Source organism: Vombatus ursinus, unplaced genomic scaffold (genome assembly GCF_900497805.2).
Source record: "Vombatus ursinus unplaced genomic scaffold, bare-nosed wombat genome assembly UNPS02007284.1, whole genome shotgun sequence".
Lineage (NCBI taxonomy): Eukaryota > Metazoa > Chordata > Mammalia > Diprotodontia > Vombatidae > Vombatus > Vombatus ursinus.
The window spans coordinates 11,224,059-11,244,695 of NW_020947062.1; the positions used below are offsets into that span (position 1 = coordinate 11,224,059).

At 36.7% G+C, this 20,637-nt stretch overlaps 1 protein-coding gene across 2 annotated transcripts in view; it reads right to left on the minus strand.

Annotated features, from left to right (window-relative positions):
- The window catches only part of CDC42BPB (CDC42 binding protein kinase beta), a 145,650-nt gene that overhangs the window by 109,579 nt on the left and 15,434 nt on the right, over nt 1-20,637 (minus strand). For both annotated transcript variants that reach the window (XM_027849062.1, XM_027849061.1), the window contains exon 2: nt 8,149-8,240. In XM_027849062.1, the coding sequence (XP_027704863.1) occupies nt 8,149-8,240 (92 nt within the window). The remainder of the gene's footprint in view (nt 1-8,148; nt 8,241-20,637) is intronic.

Here is a 20,637-nt window from a genome sequence, read left to right on the forward strand (position 1 = left end):
CTAGACATGGATGAAGGAAACCAGCATTTGAGCTTACTATGGTGCTAGACACTTGACTAATCAAACACAAACAAAAACACAGTCTCCAGAGTTTAAAGAGTTTATATTCTAATGGACAAAAACAACACACAGAACCCAAGGGGGCAGGGGTAAGGGGGTAGGGGTCTTGGGGGATGACAGCGGAATGTGGTGAATAGTTTTGAAGTCCAGTGACAAGGCAAGTAGAGTAAAGAAGGAAGGCTGGTCTGGATTCCTCTACAAAATGGAAGCTCCAGAAGGAACTCACCAATGGGAAGGCCTTGTAAAAGCATATACCAAGGTGAGCAGGCCATAAAATGCTTAGCTATTCCAAGATAAGGAGGTCTCTGGCATGAAGGGAAGTTTCAAAATGAGCCAGCAAGAGAGGAGGCAAGGTTTTGAAATCTTATGAAGATAAGATCATTTTTCCACCCCTAAAGTGAACAGGATATTAACCAAAGGGCAATCTCCGCTCTCAGTCTCCAAAAGGGAGATTAGAAGGTACACCCCATAGGAAGTACCTTCTTTCACTCAACAGGCTATTCTTACCACCTCTTATTTAAATAGATCTCTGGGAGGGAACACATTAATTCCTCAGGGAAAGTGGTCTACCCAGAACTGTATTATTCATGACAATGTAGATTTTTCTTCTTCAGATTATGATAAATGCTACCTAAAACTACATGGAGCAGAGTCAAGCTAGAGGGCATGGGGAAATGTCAGTTTGGACATCTCTTTCTCAAAGCTAGAAACAGCTTGGATATAGATTAATGGTGAATAAAACTGTTTCTGGCAGACTGGTGCCTAAAGAGGGTACAATATTGGTATTAACATTTTTTTCTTCAATAAAAGAAAACTGAGAATTGCTCTAATTTGCATTTTTATTGTAGTTAGTGATTTGGAGCAATCTTTCACATGATAAGCAGTTTGTAATTTTTTCCAGAATCATTTGCTCATAACATTTCACCATGTATCCTCAGGAAAGTGGCTTTTAGGCTTACATATATGAATTCCCTATAGACATTGAATATCGGAACCATATCAGAAATACTTAATGAAATTTTTTTCCCAGTTAATAGTCACTCTTCTTATCCTAGTTGCACTGTTTGTGTAAAAGTTTTCCAAATTCATGGATCAATTTTATATATTTCATGATCAATTTTATATATACATATTTATATTCAAATTTACATTATACTGCCTTTAATTAAGAATTTTCTTCTAAGCCTTAGTTGTTGAAGGTGTCGGATTTCACTCTCTTCTAATTTTTTTAATGGTCTAATTTCACTCTCTTCTAATTTTTTAATGTGACCTTTAATCTTAGCTTTAAAAAACCCCTATCCACTTTTATATTGTGGTATATGGTGAAGATGCCTATCTTATGGCTACTGCTCTCAAATTTTCCTAATAATTCTTGTCCAATAAGTAGTTTTTCTAAGGTTTATCAAACCCTTAGATTATTGTCTTCATCTGAGTTTTACTTATCTAGTGTTTTTCTCCAATTCATTTTCCATTTTTTTTAACTAGTAAGAAATGGCTTTCACAATTACTACTTTATAATATAATAAGGTTTAGAAGTACAATTACCCCTTCATTAATACTTTTTTATACCACTTTCTTTGAGATTCTAAACTTTTTATTCAATTGATATGACTCAATCTATAAATTTAGGTACTATCATGTTGATTATACTAGTTAGGTTCACCCATGAGAAATGACTATTCATACAACTATTTGTAATTCTTAATTTTCTTTAAAAATTGTTTCATAACATTTTTATAATAAAGGGTTGAGTTTCTTGGCAACTGACTCCCAAATATTTATGCATTTTTAATGGGATTTTCTACTTTGCTCTTGGATTTTTAAAAATCTCTGTATAGAAATGCTGACTACTTTTGCAGATTTACTTTGTGTCCTGCTATATAGAATTTACTTATTTCTTCATTAGTTTCTTTGCTTATTCTCTGGAATTTGATAAGTAGAACATCACACTGTCCACAAATAAAGATAATTTCATTTCTTCTATGCCAAATGTTTAGGTCATTAACTTATTTCTTTTACCTTGTTGTTCTTTCTAACATTTCCAGAACTACGTCAAACATTGTTTTATTCCTAAATTTAATGGGAAAGATTCTAGTTTTTTCCTTAGCAAATAATGCTAGCTTTTAGTTTTAGAGATATATTTACTATCATCAGCAAACTGACCCTTCTATACCTTTATCTCAATTATTTCGCAGAAGATGTAGGTTTTTACCATACATGTGATTTTCAGAGGGTTTTTCTGAATCTATTCACATAATCTCATGGGTTAGGGGTGGTTTTGCTTTTAATATGATGTATTACCTTACATGTTTTCCTAATGATGAACTATCTTAGTATTAATCCAAACTGTTCATAGAACCATTTTTTTGGATAGATTACTGTAGTCTTTTTTTTTTGCCAGAATTTTATTTAAAATTATTGCAGTCATCACTAGTTGTAACGATCTAGAATTCAATTTCTTTGTTTTATCCCTCTCGAGTTTGTATATTAGGACAATATTTGTCCAATAAATGAATTCTGGTAGAATGTTTTCTTTCTCAATCTGGGGATAACTAATGTAGCAGAGATATTACTCCTGAAACATTTGATAGAATTCATCTATAAATCCATCAGAATGAGAAGTTTTATCTCTGTTACTTCCTTTATGGCATGTTTAATTTCTTTTTCTAAGATGGGGTTAAGATCTGTATTCATGATCTATTAATTTGGGTATTCTGTATTCTTTGTAGGTAATCCTTCATTTGGGCAGGTACGTGACACAGTGCATAGAGCACTGGGGTAGGAATCAGGAAGACTCATTTTCATGAGTTCAAATCCTGTCTCAGACACTTATTAGTGTAACCCCAGCAGTCACTTAACCCTGTTTGCTTCAGTTCCTTATCTGTAAAATGAACTGGGGAAGAAATGCCAAACACTCCAGCATCTTTGCCAAGAAACCCAAAAATGGGGTTAGGAAGTGTCAGACATGACTGAACAATAGGTTTAAGTAATTCTAAAAAAAATTCTTCTGTTAGGACTTCATCTTTTTGTATTCAGCTAATTTCATTTTCTTTTCTTTTTTTTTTGGAGGGAGATCAGGTAAGCTGAAGGTTTACCCATAATCTTTTTAAAAAACCAGCTTTTAGAAATATAATTTCTGTAGTTTTCTCCCCTTTTTATTTTTTATTCCTGATTTTCAAGATTTCCGCCTCTGTGTTTATTTTGGATTTCATTTTCCTATTTTAAAAAATGTCATATGCCATTAATGCTCTTTATTTTGTGAATGTTACTTTTCAGAGACAGTATTTTTCCTCTGAAGATAGCTTTAGCTGCAAATTTCATTATATTGTCTCACTGTTTTCCACCCTTACATGGTTATCTTATTTATGATTTATTCTTTGGTTCATTCATTATTCATGATGTCATTATTAAATCTCCATTTAGTTGTGTCTCGTACTATTTTTGCCTTATGAACTTTAAAGGACTGCCTTTAGTATCTCTGCTTTTTCACATTTATTTACAATTTCTCTGTACCCACACACATGAAATTTTTGGAAAGATTGCATGTGGCAATGAGAAATATTCCATGTCAGAAGATATCTAAGTTCTTTAGCTCTAAGTTCTCCAGTTTGCCTCTAATATTGATTCTGTATGTTTTGAGATGTGTACCTCATATACAGCAAATTACTGATTTAATTTTCTTACAAATTCTGCCTCTATTTTGTTTTCAAGGAATTGTATTTTAATCCATTTACATTAAGGTTATGACTATTATTTTCCTACCTTTACTTATACTTTCTATTGATTTTCACACCCCTCCTCTTTTAAGTCAGCATTTCGTCCTTATGCTGTGCATAATGTTAAGTTTTGTTTACACTCAGTCAATAAGCATTTATTAAACGCCTAATATGCACCAGGCACTGGTGCTAAGCTCTAGGGATATAAAAAGAGGCAAAGGCAGTCTATGCACTCAATCTAATCACAATCTAATCACAGAGACAATAAGCAAAACAAAAAGTACAAACAGGCTAATATGCAGGATAAATAGGAAATAATTAAAAGACAGAAGGCACTAGGACTAAGAGAGATTGGTAAAGGCTTCCAGTAGAAAGTAAGATTTTAGCTGGGACTTAAAGAAAGCCAGAGTAGCCAGGAGGCAAAGATGAGGAGGGGAGAGAACATGCAGAGCATTCCATGCGGGGCAACCAAAGAAATGAAGAGATGAGATGAGAGATGAAGCTTCTTGTTCATGGAACAGCAAGGAGTCCAGTATCATTGGATCAAAGAAATGTAAGATGTAAGAAAAATAGGGTAAGGAAAGGGGGCATAACGTCATGAAGAGTTTTGAATACCAGAGAATTTTGTTATTTGATCATGGAGGTAATACAGCCACTGGGGTTCACTTAGTATGAGGATAACATGGCTGGACCAGTAGGCTTTATACCTGCATTTTAGGATAATTACTTTGATGCTAGTCTATTCCCATAGAGTCTAATCCTCTCCTTTACACTCATCCTATTCCACGCTCATTAACTTTACTTAAAAATTTGTAACTTTTCTTAATTTGTACAGGTTTCACTATGACCCTTCTCTTTCCCTGCCCAGCTAAAAGCATGTGATTCAAAATCTCCCTAGTATAATTTTATTTTTCAGCATCCATTTCCAAATTTTCCTTTGCTTGTTCCTTTTCCTTTCTCTTCCCCTCTAATAGATTCTGAATTCTATCCTCTAATTCATATACTCTCACTAGAACCTTCTTTATTCTGTGTCCCTCATGAGGGGAGTTTCTGGAGTGCTTATTTTTCTGTCCAATTTCTCTGCCATTGCATTTGTCGATCTTAACACAATTCTTATTCTGCAGTGTATCACTCATAAAAATATTACTTCATTTATAATATATTCTTAAAAACAAGCTTTACATAATAGTGAGACAGTTTCATATACAACTCTCCTTTTCTGTTCTATGCTCTACATGAAAATGTTCAATTTTTTTTTGTTCTTGTGAAATTCGGGATGTGGGGGAAGGATCCATTCATGAAGGAAGCAATGTCAAACAGAAGCTGTATAATGCAGTAAAGTTACTGTGTCCCACCAAGTCATGAGGCCCAGTCCCACTCCCTCCCTTAGACCACAATCATTTATCATTCCTAACGCCAGGGTGTAATGCTGACTTTACTCCCTCCTACTGCTCTGGAGATTCAGACACTTCTCCTAGGGTAGAATACGGTACTGGAAGATTTCATCTTTTCTCAGAGAAGGTAATCTCCTAAGTTACAAATTCCCCTCAGATGAAACAAACATATAGCCCATCCCTTACTAAAAACATACATCGCCCCCTCTAACCCCATCTCCCCATGGGTTTCTATCCATAGTATCCTTTCCTATCACTGGGAACAAGACATCCTTTTTTTTCCCCTCAGAAAAGTTACTCATCTCTACTGCTTTTTATCCTATTCTCAAACAGCTACCACTTCTGTGGAGATTAAAGAAATTACTATCCCTTTATTTTCACTTACAGGAGGAGGAGGGAAGAATAACATTTTGCTCATCACAATCTCTACCTCTACCCATTAGCACAAAAGATACTGATTGACTTATAGAAAATCACAAGATTTATTCCATGGAGTATTGATTCAGTCTTTCTTGCTTCTCTTCTTTTTGTTATGTCTCCCTAACATCTTTAACCTTTTAGATTCTTTGTCATATGATGATACCTCTTCATTCTTTTGTTTATTCTTCAACATTTTTATCTGTTTTAAAATAATATCAACATTAGATAACTGATTTCATTATGTAGTTTTTTCCTGATAATTACACTTATCTACCTTTGTTGTTTCTGTTCTTTGTGGAGTTGAAAATCACATATTCTGTACACCTCAGTTTACCTGGTTTCTTTTGAGGTAATTCCTTAAACACTTTTCTTTTGCTGAATGTCCATCTTTTTTCAATGATGATTAGGGTCAGCATGGTAGGATATGTTATTTTGGGTTGCATTTTAAGCTTTTTTAATATTCCATCCCTTCTGAGGAGTAATCCTGGGCTATTCAAACTGGTAAACCCCATACTTGTTAAAAGTCTTTCTCCTTCAAATTTTATTCTTGAAATTTTAACATTTATCCCTATCTACAATTATGAGGATTTTCTCTGGCAGCAACCTGAAGGTCTGATCAATCAAAGCAATGTTGTCTGTATTCCAAAGTTCTAGGCAATTTTCATGTATTTTTTCCTTCATGTTTTTGATCTATTATGTTCTTCTGAGAGATTTATAATACTTATATTACTTCTATCATTCTGCCTGCAAGGTCAGTCATCATTATTTATACAGAATTCTTGTGTTCTTTTTAAAAACTGCTTTCTTTTGCTTCTCTTCTGCCAATTGATTTCCAATTTTGCGTTTTGTGTCACAAATCTTTTATTCTCTCTCAGAGCTATTTATTTGTCTTCTGAATTATTCTTTTTTTCTTACTATTGCTCAATGACCTCTGGGGTGTTTGCAGAAGTCTTCTTTTGATCAGGGAATTTTGGGTCATTTCACTTTAAAGCAGATTACTTGTTCATAGTGTTCTGGTTTATCTTTATATTTTGCTACTTTTCCCTTATGTTTCTATGAAACTTGGCTTATCTGCTTTAAGTAAAGGTTTTATTTGGGTGTTTTGCATTGGCTCTTCAGTCTTTCAGACTCTCATTTTACCAACTGCTTGTTTATGGTTTACCTCTTCAGTCTTTGGTGTATTCCTACAAAGACCCTATAGGCTATGTAAATACTCCTCATCCTCCTTGTATTTTGAGGGGTTATGAGGATCTGGTCTTGGTCCCTGCCAAGAGTGAAGGAGACTAGTCTTGTGGGCATTACCAGTTTGTTCTCCTTCAAGCATGAAAACTCTTTTCCCCTCTCTGGCTTTGCCTCTGTCTTCTACCTGTCTCCCCAACTCCAAATGCTCTCCCTTTTCTTTGGATATGTGGGAAAAGTCAGTGTCTGCCACTTCTTGTGGGGTAGGGGTTTCAGGCTGAATTACCACTGGGACGTGTGAGAGGATGTAGAGAGAATGCATTACTTCAGGTATGTATAGTGAGCTGCAGGGGAACTGAGAGGAATCTCTAAGTATTAAATTCTCCAATGTTATTTAATGGGTTTTTGTTTTTTTTACCTCGAGCAGTGTTTCTGCCTTATCTGATGGAATGAACTTACGCTACTCTATATCTGAAGCATAATTTCTTATCCTGAAGGCTTCTAGGTTGCAGAAGTTTTGAGGGGATTTGACTAGAGGAGCTCTAAGATGTTTTCCAACTCCTGTGATCCTTAATCATAACTTCTCTGCAATTCAATTCAACAGGCATTTATTAAGTGCTTATTAAATTCAAGGCACTATGCTAGGAAGTAAGGATACAAAAACAAAAATAAACAGCACTAATCCTCAAGTGGTTAGCATCCTACCAAATATATTCATTTGATACATATTCTGCTTCCTAACTAGCTGTCATTACACAAACCAGTACAACTTAATGTGTACAATACATAGTGAAGTGTACTGCCAGTGAAATGAAGGTAACTATGAATGTAGCAAAATGTTTTATTACTTAATAATTATAGAATAAGAGAGATGACAAGTTCTCCAGATTAATTAGGGCTAGACAGCACTAAATCTATCTTAGCACAAAATAATTCTTACTTAAAAATTTGAGAAAAGGTTATCTTTTATACTTCCTGGTAACTGAGGAGGGTTGGCTTCATTTGGTGTACACATTTTCTGTAATGATTACAGCTCAGCCTTCACTATATCTAAAAAAGGAAATATCAAACCTGCTGGTACTATTTCATTATGCAAAAGTTCTCATAGGTAATTTTATTTCATATATTCCCTAGTCATCATGGAAATATAGCAGTTATTTTTCTGGTCTCAACTCTATCTTTTAGCTATCCCCAACTGAAAATCTAACAATAACCTAAATGCCTCCTGAGTTAGTAGTTTTGTAAAGACAACATTACTATTAAAGGTCTAACTACTATATCAAATCTATCCCCACCCCTTTGGGGAAAAAAAAACCCAACTGGAGATATTTAATTTTAAATACACTGGGCCTTAATTTTAAAATTGAATTTTAACTTACCTCACCAAATGCACCTCTTCCAATTACTTTAATTATTTCAAAGTCATCTCGATGAAGCTGCATTTCCTTCACCAGCTGTGTAAATGGCTTTGCTACAAATAAAAATGTAAAATTAAAGCTTAAACCAGTTTACCTGAAAATATTAACTCTATACTTAAAAAAAAAAAGGTGGCTGATTATAACAACTGATGAAGTTTTATTTATTTAGCACTGTGGGGGAGGGGTAAAGACAAATTAATTTACAAATTTCTAGGTTGTTATTTAGCTAAAAATCCCCAAACCCTGAGTGACAATCCAATAAAAGATAAAATCTACTGCAATAAGGGTAGACAGTTTACAGTAATAGAATCTAGTTTGAATTATTGTTGAGATGAGTATTGATGCCATACTTCATCAGATCAGTGTTCCTTCTGTAGTCAAGTATATGACAAATGCAAGAAAGGAATATGCTAGCTAGTAGCTGCCCTTCAACAATGATGCTCTCAAAAGATGAATAAGGATGGTTAGTGATTAAAAAGACAGGTCCCATAGTCATCAAAATTCATAAAACAATACTTTTTATAGCACAGAGCTATAAACAAAGTAGACGTTCTATCTATTTTGCTTTATTTTACATGAGGAAATTCAGGCTGGCATAGTGGACAGAATGATGTAAATGGAAACAGGAGTTTAAATCCTGCTTCAGACACTAGCTGTATAATCCAAAGCAAGTCATTTAATCTGTCTATACTTCAGTTTCCTCATCGTAAAATGAGGGAACATTAGAGGCCACCCAAACCCTTCATTTTAGCTCTAAATGTAGAATTCTATGATTCTAGAACTTTCCAAGCTTACACAGATAGTATAAGTACTGAAAAGGATTTCACTACACCACCTGTCTCAACAATATCATTGCTATTCTACTAGTGTGTGTTAACAGTTCACAAAGTTATAAAGTGATAATTGTATAATTGTTACTAGTCAAATAAAGTGACCAGTATATGGAGGCTTTATCCACAAAATGGAGTTTAGGGTTTTCTCTTCCTAGTAAAGAAAGGTTTCTGTTTCCAGATGAATAAGGGGTCAAGTACAGAAGAAAATTCACTGACTTCATATCAAAATGAAAGCATTAAAATCCCAGCTCTGTCATTCACTCCCTGTGGTACCTTGGACAAGCCACTTAAAGCTCTCTAGGCCTCAATTTTCTCACAAGAGGACAGACAAGATGATTCACAAAGTCCTTTACAACTCTAAATTCTATGATCAGTGTCCTAAGGCACCAAAAGGCCTCTCTCACTGCTAAGTTATCCAGAGGGCCACTTGGTCTCTTTGAATATATACCTCCAGTACCCAGTACAGAACCTGGCCAGGCCCTGAATAAATGTTTGTTCACTGGTTGATTGTTTGGTTGAATAATTAATAGGTCTGCTGGTACAGAGGAGGGAGGTGAGTAAAAGTAAAGAGGCATGGGGGCAGAGAGGAGGAGATAAAGGACAGATAATTAGAATGAAGGTAATATAGATACAAAAGATATCAATAGAAAAAAAGTAAGAGGAATGGAAACAGTGGCTTTCAAGAAGGGGAAATCAATCCACCCACAGGGTTTCTATTTTTCTTATTTAATTCCCTCATTACCCTTTGAAGACATTAAGGTTCTGACTAGACATTTGTTTCTTTTCTCCCTAGTAAAATATTAGCATATTCTAATGGCACTACATCATTATGTAGTTTCATCCACCTGATAAAATAAATTTACTGTAGATTTTTCTTGCCTCATCTGTTAATATTTCAAAATTCCTACTCAACTCTGGCCTTTTCATTAGAAATGCTTGAAAGTCCTCTATGCCATTAAAGATTCATTTTTTTCCCCATGAGATGATACTCAGCTTTGCAAGGTAAGTTATTCTTGGGTGTAATAAGACTATGTCTTACTTTGCCTTTTGGAATGTTGTATTCCAAGATCTCTCATTAATGGTAGAAACTTGCTAGGTCTCCTGTAATCCTGATTGTGATTCCTTGACCTACTTCTTTCTCAATGCTTGCAGTATCTTTTCCTTTGGGACTTTCCCTTTTGTGGTTTCTTTCAGGAAACAATCAGTGAATTCTTTCCTAATTTTTCTATTATTGCCTGAGGCACCATCATCACCAGCCTAGGTATTTTCCTCTATTCCTCACTCTCTCACCCCATAACGAACCTGTTGTCAAGTCCTATTATCATTTCTTAAATAAATTTCCATCTTTCTCATACTATCACTACTCTGGTACAAGGCTCCGTCAAGTCATACCTACAATATTGCAAAAGCCGTCTGTTTGGTCTGCCTTTCCTCACTCCAGTTCATTCTCCATTCAGTTTTCAAATTAATCATCCTAAAGCTCAGGTCTATCAAATCATGCTCTCTTTCCCCAATTCAATAAATTCAAATGGTGTCCCATTTTTTACCAGAATTAAATATAAAGTTTTCTGTTTGATGTTTAAAGCCCTTCATCACCTGTTTCCTTCCTATCTTTCCAAATTTCTTATATCTTATAACCCACTCCCCTATCTCCACATACAGTAACACTTACCTCCTTGCTGTTCAAGACACTAATCTCCAGGAATTTTCATTAGCTGTCCCCCATGACAGAAATTCTCTCCCTCTTTGTCTCCACTTCTTGCCTTTCTTCAAATTCCAATAAAATCCCACCTTCTACAAAAATCCTTTCCAATCTCCTTCATGCTAATACCTTTTCTCTGTGATTATCTACAATTTATCCTGTACATGTCTTGTTTGCAACATTTGTTTGTATTAAGACTGTGAGCTCCTTGAAGGCAGGAACTTCTTTTTGCCTTTCTTTTTACCTCCTCCCTTCCAGTTTAATACAGTAGGAATTAATACAGTAGGTGAACAGTAGGAGCCTAATATATGTAAAGTGCTTAGCACACTGCCTGGCACATAGATGGCACTTAATAAATGCTTATTCTCTACTTCCTACTCAGGTAGCCATTTTGGCCAAAAGTCCTATGCTATCGATTAAATTTTTAAATTACTCGAATAAATCTAACTTTGTGAAAACCTTACTACCTACTATGATGCTATAAAAATAATAGAAATGATGGATTTAAGGTACAAACTGAAACCTTTTGGGGGACATGGACATTACGGGAATTTCTTATGACTATACATACTTGTTATAAGGGTTTTAATTTTGATTTTTTTTTCCCGATGGGGAAATGAACTAGATTAATTAATTTCTTTAATTAATTTAAAAATAAAAGACTCCTAGAAAAAACTACTCAGTATTCAATTGATTCCATTTCTCACCTTTCAATCTTTTGGAAACTATCTTCCAAATTCATCACTCAACTGAAATTGCTCTTTCCAGATTAATTCTCAAAATCAAAAACCTTAATTCTCACCACTCTTGACCTGTCTGCAGCATTTAATTTTTCTTTGCTCTAGAAGCTCTGAATTTCAGCAATGACACCACTGGAAGTTTTCATTTTGAGATGATCAATAGATCCTTTCTAGTTTCCCTTTGTTCTCTGGTTATAATAGATCTTTTCATTCACAATTTCTTGAAATGTGGGGTCCAGGCTTTGTTTTACAAAATGATTTCAGGTAGTCAGATGATTCTTGGATAATTTCTCCTTAAACTATTTTCTAAGTGAGAACTGGCTTTTATATTATATGCCTTAAATTTTCTTCTATTTTTCCAATCATCTGATTTAAAAACATCCTTCTATCTCATTAGGTCAGTGCTTTCTGTATGGCTATTCTAATTTTCGGGGAATCTAATTCTTGAGTAAGGTTTACCATCTTCCAACTTATTAATTCTTCTCATTATTTTCTCCCTAAATCTCATTTCATTTAACATTACATTTTGTAATCAGGCTTCATTCCTTCCAAGTACTCTTGAAGTCCCTGAGGCCAGGTCAATTTTTTTTTTTTCTGTGAAGCTCTATTTAAACTTGTTGTAGAATAGAATATTCCTTTATTCTGGATTTACAACTTGGGCTTCACTCTATCCAAATAATTTCTTCATACTGTTTGGCATTTTCCTCTATTATACTCATGACTCCAACCTCAGTTTCTGAAGTAGAGCTCTGTGCTTAGGTCAAACTCAGCTCCTTCCCATAGGATGATGTTGTGGGTGAGGTCCTTTCTTGGACCTGAATGTGGTCCCAAAACTAGGCCCTGTCCAATGTGAGGGTTCCTTGGTTTGGGCTCAGTGCCCTGGTGACAGGACAGTTTTTGTACTTGGGCACTTCTTCCTCTTCTCCTGAAACAGTCTCAAACTTGATGCTCTCCACTATGCTGGAAGTGGCCTCCTGTAACATCAAAGACCCTACTCTCATCTTTTTCTGTGGCTAAGACATAGTCTGTCTGAACAATGAGCTTCCTGGATGCTGGTCTGGCTGTTCCTCACACTTGACATTTCATCTTTCATCCCTTAACCTCTGGACAGGCTCTCCCCAACGAACTTTCTCATCACCTCTACCGTTTAGAATCCCTAGCATCCTTCAAAGCTCAGTTCAAATTCCACCTCTCACATGAAGACTTTTCTGACTTGGAACTCATGTTAGTACTTCCCCTTTACTGACATAATATTTATTTTGTATATTTTTATATAAGTACATGCCCTGCTTCTGACACCTTGACATACAGTGGCTGTGTAACCCTTGACAAGTCATTTATTAACCTCTCAGTGCTCCCCAAGCAACCCTCTAAGATTATAAACTTCAAGTCAGGTGCCAATCAGCATGGGTAGAGAGAAATCCTCACCAGAAGCTACAATGACTGTTGACATCTTGTATGTGGCAAAACTGAATACAAGCTCCTTGAAAAGAAGGGCTGTTTTGTTTTGTTTTGTTTTGTTTTTTGTCTTTGTATCCTCAAAGCCTAGCATAGTGACTGGCAAAGCAGACTTTTAATAAGTGCTCATTGGTCAATTGATTCATTACACTTCCATAATCAAGGAACTATGATTTTGCCAATATATACCTTAGCAGACGAGATCATCTTTTTGAGCTGCTATGGCAGAAAAATTCATCATCCTGTGACTAATACGGTGATAGGCCTCCCCAAACTTAGCCTGGCTAATCCACAGAAGACAAAAATAAAGTCTGCTGAGTGGGGAATTCCAGAAGCCAACATGGCAGCAGAGTAAGCAGTAAATGACTACTGCTCTCCCATATTCACCTCCAAAGGATCAACCATAAAATAGTGCCCCAGAACAAATCCTGGAAAAAACAGAGCCAAGAAAAAGAGAGGGCGGGATATTCTTTTAGCTCGGGAGACTTGGAGGATCCCCAAAGAAGGTCCATCTCACTCAGGTGAAAGGGGAGGGCATTTCAGGACAGGATAAGTCCCAGCAAGCCAGCAACAGGCCCCACCTCAGCAAACTAGTGGGAGATCCTGAGCCCCAATGCTGTTTAGCAGGCAAACACCAACACTAGGACCCCCCCCCACCCCCTACCCCCCAGCATAGCTAGGGGAACTGCCAGATTCCAGCTCTGAGAACCACCACGTGATTCTGTGCAGCCCCAGGGTGGGCAGGCCTTCAGTGACTTCCAAGTGCTTCAATGTTGCCCAGAACAGGGTCCTACAGCCACTGGATCTCCCCATGCTTAAGCACTGCTCCAGCAGCAAGACCTCCACGTGCTTCAGTGTAGCCCCAGGAAAACGCAGAAAAATCTCACCAAGCCTCTGCACACACCAAACACCACCACTAGAACCCCAGCCCAGGACCAGGTAAGCTGCCAGATCCCTACTAGCATAGCAGCACCAGGCAACTCCCACCCTTACACCCGACAGCAGCACCAGATACATGGGTCCCCTATGGGCCTCAGGGCAAGATCAACACCAGTACCAGGTAAATAACCAGGGCCTGCAGCCACTAGCACAAGAAGCCAGAGACTGTGCCCCTTCCACACTGGGAACAGAGCTCAAATATAAAAGAAAGAAAAAAGGCCTAAAAAGGGGAAAGGATGAGTGGAAAACAACAACAACAAAAAAGAATCTGACCAGAGAAAATTATCACGGTGACAGGGACAACTAAGACACAAACTCAGAAGAGGACAACAACATCAAAATCCCAAAGAAAAACAGGAAGTCATTTCAAGCCCAGAAAAAACTCATGGATGAGTTCAAAAAGGCATTTAAAAATCATATAAGAGAGGTAGAAGAAAAATGGGAAAAAGAAATGAGAGTGATGCAAGAGAATTACGAAAAAAGACTCAACAGCTTGGAAAACTGTTTAAAAAGTAGAATTGTCCAGATGGAAAAGGAGATATAAAAAATCCACTGAAGAAAACAACTCCTTAAAGAGTGCAATTGGCCAAATGGTAAAGAAAATACAAAAGCTAGTTGAGGAAAACAATACCTTAAAAGTTAGAATTGGGCAAGTGGAAGCTAGTGACTCTATGAGACATCATGAATCAATCAAACAAATCCAAAAGAATGAAAAAATGGAAGAAAATGTAAAATACCTCTCATGGGAAGAACAAATGGCCTGGAAAATAGATCCAGGAAAGACAATATCAGAATCATTGGACTATCAGAAAGCCACAATCAAAAGAAGGACCTGGACGGCTCTTTCAAGAAATTACCAAGGAAAACTGCCCTGATGATCTGGGACTAGAGGGCAGAATAAGCATTGAAAGAATCCACCAATCACCTCAGGAAAGAGATCCAAAAAAAAAAAAAAAAAAAAAGCCCCAACATTACAGACAAATTTCACAAGGAAAAATTACTGCAAGTGGCCAGAAAGAAACAATTCAAATATCAGGGAATCACAATTAGGATCACACAGGACTTGGCAGCTGCAACATTAAAGGACTGAAGGTCATGGAACATGATATTCTGAAGAGCAAAGGAGCTAGGACTACAACCAAAAATCACCTACCCAGCAAAATTAAGCATAATACATCAAGCAAAAAAAATGGTGATTCAACAAAACAGAAGGATTTCAAGCCTCCATAAGGAGAAGACCAGAACTAAACAAAAAAATCTGACCTCCAATATCATGACCCAAGAGAAGCATAAACAGGCAAAAAGGGGAAATAGGGATTCAATAGAACTAAATTGTTTACAACCCTACCTTGTAACTCTTCAAAACTGTATCACTAACAGTACAAATAGAAGGAATAAACACAGACACAGGGTATTGGACATAAGGTGTACTTGAGGGAATGACATTAAAAAAATAAGGGATGAAAAAGAGGAGTAAAATGGGTACAGGAGGAAAGGAAAGGTAGAATGGGGTAAATTATCTCACATGATGGAGAGAAAGATCTATTACAGTGGAGGGGAAGATTGGGAGGGGGAGGGGCCCAATGCACATTGCTTGAAAGTACTGGCTCAAAGAGGAAATAATATGCATAATCAGATGGATATAGAAATCTATTTTACATGACAGGGAAATAGGATAGAAAGAGATTAAATACAGTTCGGGTGGGGACTGACAGAAGGGAGGGCAAATCAGGGGAGCTCGTATACAGAAGCAAAACATTGCTGAGGTGAGAAAAGGTGAAAAGAAGATAGGACAAACAGGAGGAAGAACAGGATAGAGGGAAATACACAGGCAGTAATCATAATGGTAAATGTGAATGGGATGAACTCTCCTATGAAACAGAAGTGGACAGCAGAATGGATCAAAAACCAGTATCCTACAATAGGTTGCTTACAAGAAACACACTTGAAGCAGAAAGACACAACATTCCTACTTAGGAAAGAAGAGGAATGCAAGGTGAAAATACTAACAATTCTACAGAGGTAAGGCTGTGTGTCTGGTGTGTACACATAAAGCTTAGGAAAAGAACACTTTCTAAAGCCGTGGGTATGTCTGAGTATCTTCTATGTGGCTATATGAAACAGGTATGACGTAGGGCAGTTCAGTGATTCAGGATTGGGACTGGACCAGAAGGAGGCCATCTTCTAGGCCATCTTAATATTTAACCAGAAGAAGTTTACTTAATTAATCAGTCATTCAACACAAATTAAGTGCTTTCTCTTGTACAAGGCACTGTGCTAAGTGCTGAGGTTACAAAGAAAGATACACACAGGCCCTACCCTCAAGGAGCTGACAGAAAGGATTTTTGCTAAGAATACAACACAGCATCTCTGTCTCCACATTTGTGGGTGTGATGCACTCCCCTCAACAGTACGTATCAAGACTGAGGAGTCCCCAGTTCCTCCCATACTGGGTTTGTGTACTTAGACAACCAGGACACTGCATCGACAATTCAAGCCTTAGTCCCTTAGAGAAATTAAGTCTCAAAGGTAGTTTAACTGCCTGTTAGGAAAAAACTAGCCACATCTACATGACAAGGACCTTAGCAGATGTTGTTATGAGTGTCTTACTGGGGAGGCAAATTATATGTATATAAGAGAAAATATTAGCAAAATACAATACTGAATATCAAAAGAATTCCTCTATTAAAAAGGAAATGAGTTGCTGAAATGAAAAAAGTAAAAATCCAACAATATATGTGCCCATAAACGTGACAAAAACAAAAGGACAGCTGTAAGTTTAAGATAGAAAAAAAAATTATCACCTGACTCTAGGACTTGAAATCATGAAAACAGGCAAAGTAGAATTCAAATTAGAAAGCATTAGGAGAGGTAAGCTTGGAAAATGACTCATGGTCCAAGTGTGACAGTGTGAGAACGAAGACACAAGGTTAACTAAAGATCAAAATGGTAGAAAATCTGACCTTAAGAGTATCACTAAAGAACTTGGTGGGATTAGACCCATTACTGGAATAAAACTCAGGAATGACATAACTTACTCAAGAAGAAGAAAACAGGTAAAAAGGGAAGCTGGGCAGCACCGTATATTAAGATAACATACTCATATGAAAAAATTCTGAAATCAGAGGCAAGAAACATAATGGACAGCATTTGGATGAAGATCAATGAAAGTAAGAAACAGTTAACTGGCAGCACATTTCTCTGATAAAGGTCTCATATACCCAAGACATAGGGAATTAAATCTTCAATTGATAAATGGTCAACAGATATGAACAGGCAATTTTCAAAAGAAGAAACATAAGTTATCAATAACCATAAGAAAAAATGCTTCCAATCATTGTAATAACAGTAATGTAAATTAAAGCAACTTTGGTGTTATTCCTCATACCTATCAGATAGATAAAGATGGCAAAAGAGGAAAATGGCCATTGTTGGAGGGGCTGCTATAGAATAGGCACACTAATACATTGTTGGTGGAGTTATGAATTGGTCCAGCCATTCTGGAAAGCAATTTGGAACTGTACCCAAAAATTCACTCAACTGCGCATATCCTTTAATTCAGTAATACCAAAATTAAGCCAGATGTCAAGTCTTGTTGATTCAACTTCCATAATATAGCTTCCATCTATCCTTAATTTAGCATTCACAGGCCTGTCTCCTCTTTCCTGCCCTCCAGTTTGCTCCCTCATCACCTGTTGCCTTGATTATTACAAGAGCCTACTAATTGGTTTACTGACCTTCTGTCTCTCCCCTCTCCAATACATCACATATCTGGCCAAAATAATATTCATAAGGCACAGGTCACTCAACTGCTCAAAAAGTCCCAGTGCCTCCCTCTTGCCTCTAAGGTAAACTATAAAAATCCTATGTTTGACTTTTTAAAGCCCTTCAAAATCAGGTTCCAATCTACCTTTCCAGGTTTACAATACACATACTCTCCTTACTAGACTCTATGTTCCAAAGTGGATTGATTGCTGTTAATGACATTCTATCTTTTTTGTGCCTTTTCAAAGGTTGTTCCTCCATGTCTCTAACATACTCCCAACTCACCTCTACCTAAGAAAATACCTAGTTTTCCTAGCTTAGTTGGTGCCACCTCATACAGGAAACCTATCCTGAACTCTCCAGTTGCTAGGGTTCTCCTCCTATGAGAATTTTCCATGTACATGCTAGTAAAATAGAATGTAAGTTCATTGAGGACAAGGACATTTTAATTTTTGTCTTTGTATCTCCTATGCCTGGCACAAAGTGCTTTTAAAAATGCTTGTTGAGAGCAGCTAGGTGGTGTAGTAGATAGAGCTCTGGCCTTGGAGTCAGGAGGACTTGAGTTCAAATCTGGCCTCAGACGCTTGACACTTACTAGCTGTGTGACCCTGAGTAAGTCACTTAACCCCAACTGTCTTAAAGAAAAAGAAAACAAACAAAATGTTTGTTGAGTTGCATCTAAAGTTGGGGGAAAGGAGTGTGTGTATGGAAAAAAGTAACAACATTTTGTCATTTATTTTAAAATTTTAGGTATTCCTATTTTCCTCTGAAATAAGTTTTTTTTTTGTTAAAAAACTAACAAAAATATTTGAGTCTGCTTCTAAATTTGTACACCAATAACAGCTCAGGCTTATATAGTGCTAAAGCACTTTGCAGAGGGCTTTGCTTGCAACCACCCTTGGATGGAGGAAGCACAAACACTGTTACTAAAGTAATTTTAACTTAATATCACACTAGTAATGAGTCTTTCTTTTGAAATATTACAAATCATAAACCTGCCAAGTGTGAAACCTTACCCCCCCCAAGCTTATATAAATGAACTCTCCCCCCAAAGCTTATGTAAATTGTATTCTAACTCCTATTATCAAGTATAGGTATTCAAATGCACAAATAAGAACATAAGAAAATAATAAAAATGAACAGAATTAAACTACTATCAACCTCCTTGAGGAGGTATTGTCCCAGTAGTGGAATCACTGAGTCAAAGAGTACACATATTTTTGTAGATTTTACTGTATAATTCCATTATTTTCTTTTTTTTTTAATTTTGTTTTATTATGAACTTAAACCAATAAAAATTGCATATGAAATTGTGAACTACCGTCCTTTACAATTTGTTTGCTTTTAAATATCTGTTAAACCTAACACGGCAGTGACAAAACTTCCCACTTCTGTGTGCCCTTCTGAACTTGCAACTTTATCACTCCACCAACTCCTCCCACCACCCTCAAACAGAAGTCCTTCCTTATAACAAGTAAGTATAGTGAAACAAGATAAATCAACACACTGGTCCCCTTTGAAATGGTATGTCCTCTGACAAAACGTGGGAGGCATGCTTCTTTTTCAGTCTTTTGAAGTCTTGACTAGTCAATACATTGATCAGAATTCTGAAATCTTCCAAAGCTGTTTTCCTTTACATTACTGTGGTGACTGAGTGAATGAATGAATAAGTACTTATTAAAGATCATACTACATGCAAAGCACTGTGCTAGGTGCTAGAGACGCAAATAAAAAGCCAAGATATGTTAAAGTTGTTCTCTTGGTTCTGCTTACTTCATGTCACATCAGTTTATGTCTCCCTAAGTTTATCTGAATCCATCATTTTCATCATGTCCTCTGATACAATAATATTCTACCATATTGATTACTACAGTGTACTCAGCCATTCTCTAACTGCTGGGTGTCCACTTTGTTTAGCAACTGATTGGCAGCACTAAGAAAAGAAATCTACTCTCTGTTTTCCTTATTATACTTGTAATCCTTCAGATGGTCTTATAGATGTCAACTGTCAAACTTGATTTCTTATCTATAAAATGAGGTCAACACTTACATTGCCTACCTAATAGAATCACAGAAATTTTGAGTAGGAAGAGACATCAGCAACCAGCTAGACCAAGTCATATGTAAAAGGAATCCTTACTATAATTCACTTGACTACTGAACATATTAGTTCTGTTAGAAGAATTCCAATGACGGAGAACCCACTACTTCCTGACCGAGCCCATTCCATTTTGGGACAGTTCAAATTGTAAAGAGACTTTTCCTAATATCAACCTAAATCTGCCTCCTTGCAATTTCCACTCCTGGTTCTGCCCTCTGAGGCCAAATACAACAAGTCACTCTTCCACAAGATGGTCAAGATAGTTTTTTAAATAAGAAAATTAACTAAAAGGCATTTATTAAACCCTATACTGCCAGCCACTCTGCTAAATATGCTGGGAATACGATACAAAATGCGACAGTCTCTGTCCTCAAATAATTTACATTCTAAGAGAGGGACAGACAACAAACGTAGAGGAGTGGTGTCCAAGGATGGAAATTTTGGTCTGAGGGGTCACAGAGACAGTGAGTTGATTTACAGGGCAGTCAACTATTACACTCTTTCCATACGCCACGCTACCATTGTTTTGATTACCATGTTCAGTGACTCATAACTTTAATTCTTTAGAGACTTATGTGTTCCATGAATTATAGCCATATAAGACCACTGAACAAATATCAATGTTGGGGGAAAAAAAAAAGATGGGTCTTTGTTTCAAGGGAGATATCTGAGAGTCAAAAAAATACTTTGCAATTTCCCAAAGGCATAAAGTGTCTGGCACAAAATAAGTGCCTGTGCTTCTTCTCTTACTCAGTTCTGGGCCCACATAATATTCATCTGTAGTTATCTTTCATTCTCCTCTGGGCACCCCATCTCTCCCCTCAGCCTTCTCTTCTCCAGGATAAACATGCCCAAGTTACTTCAACCTGCTCCCATAGCTTCCACGTGATAAAGACTCAAGGCTTCACCATC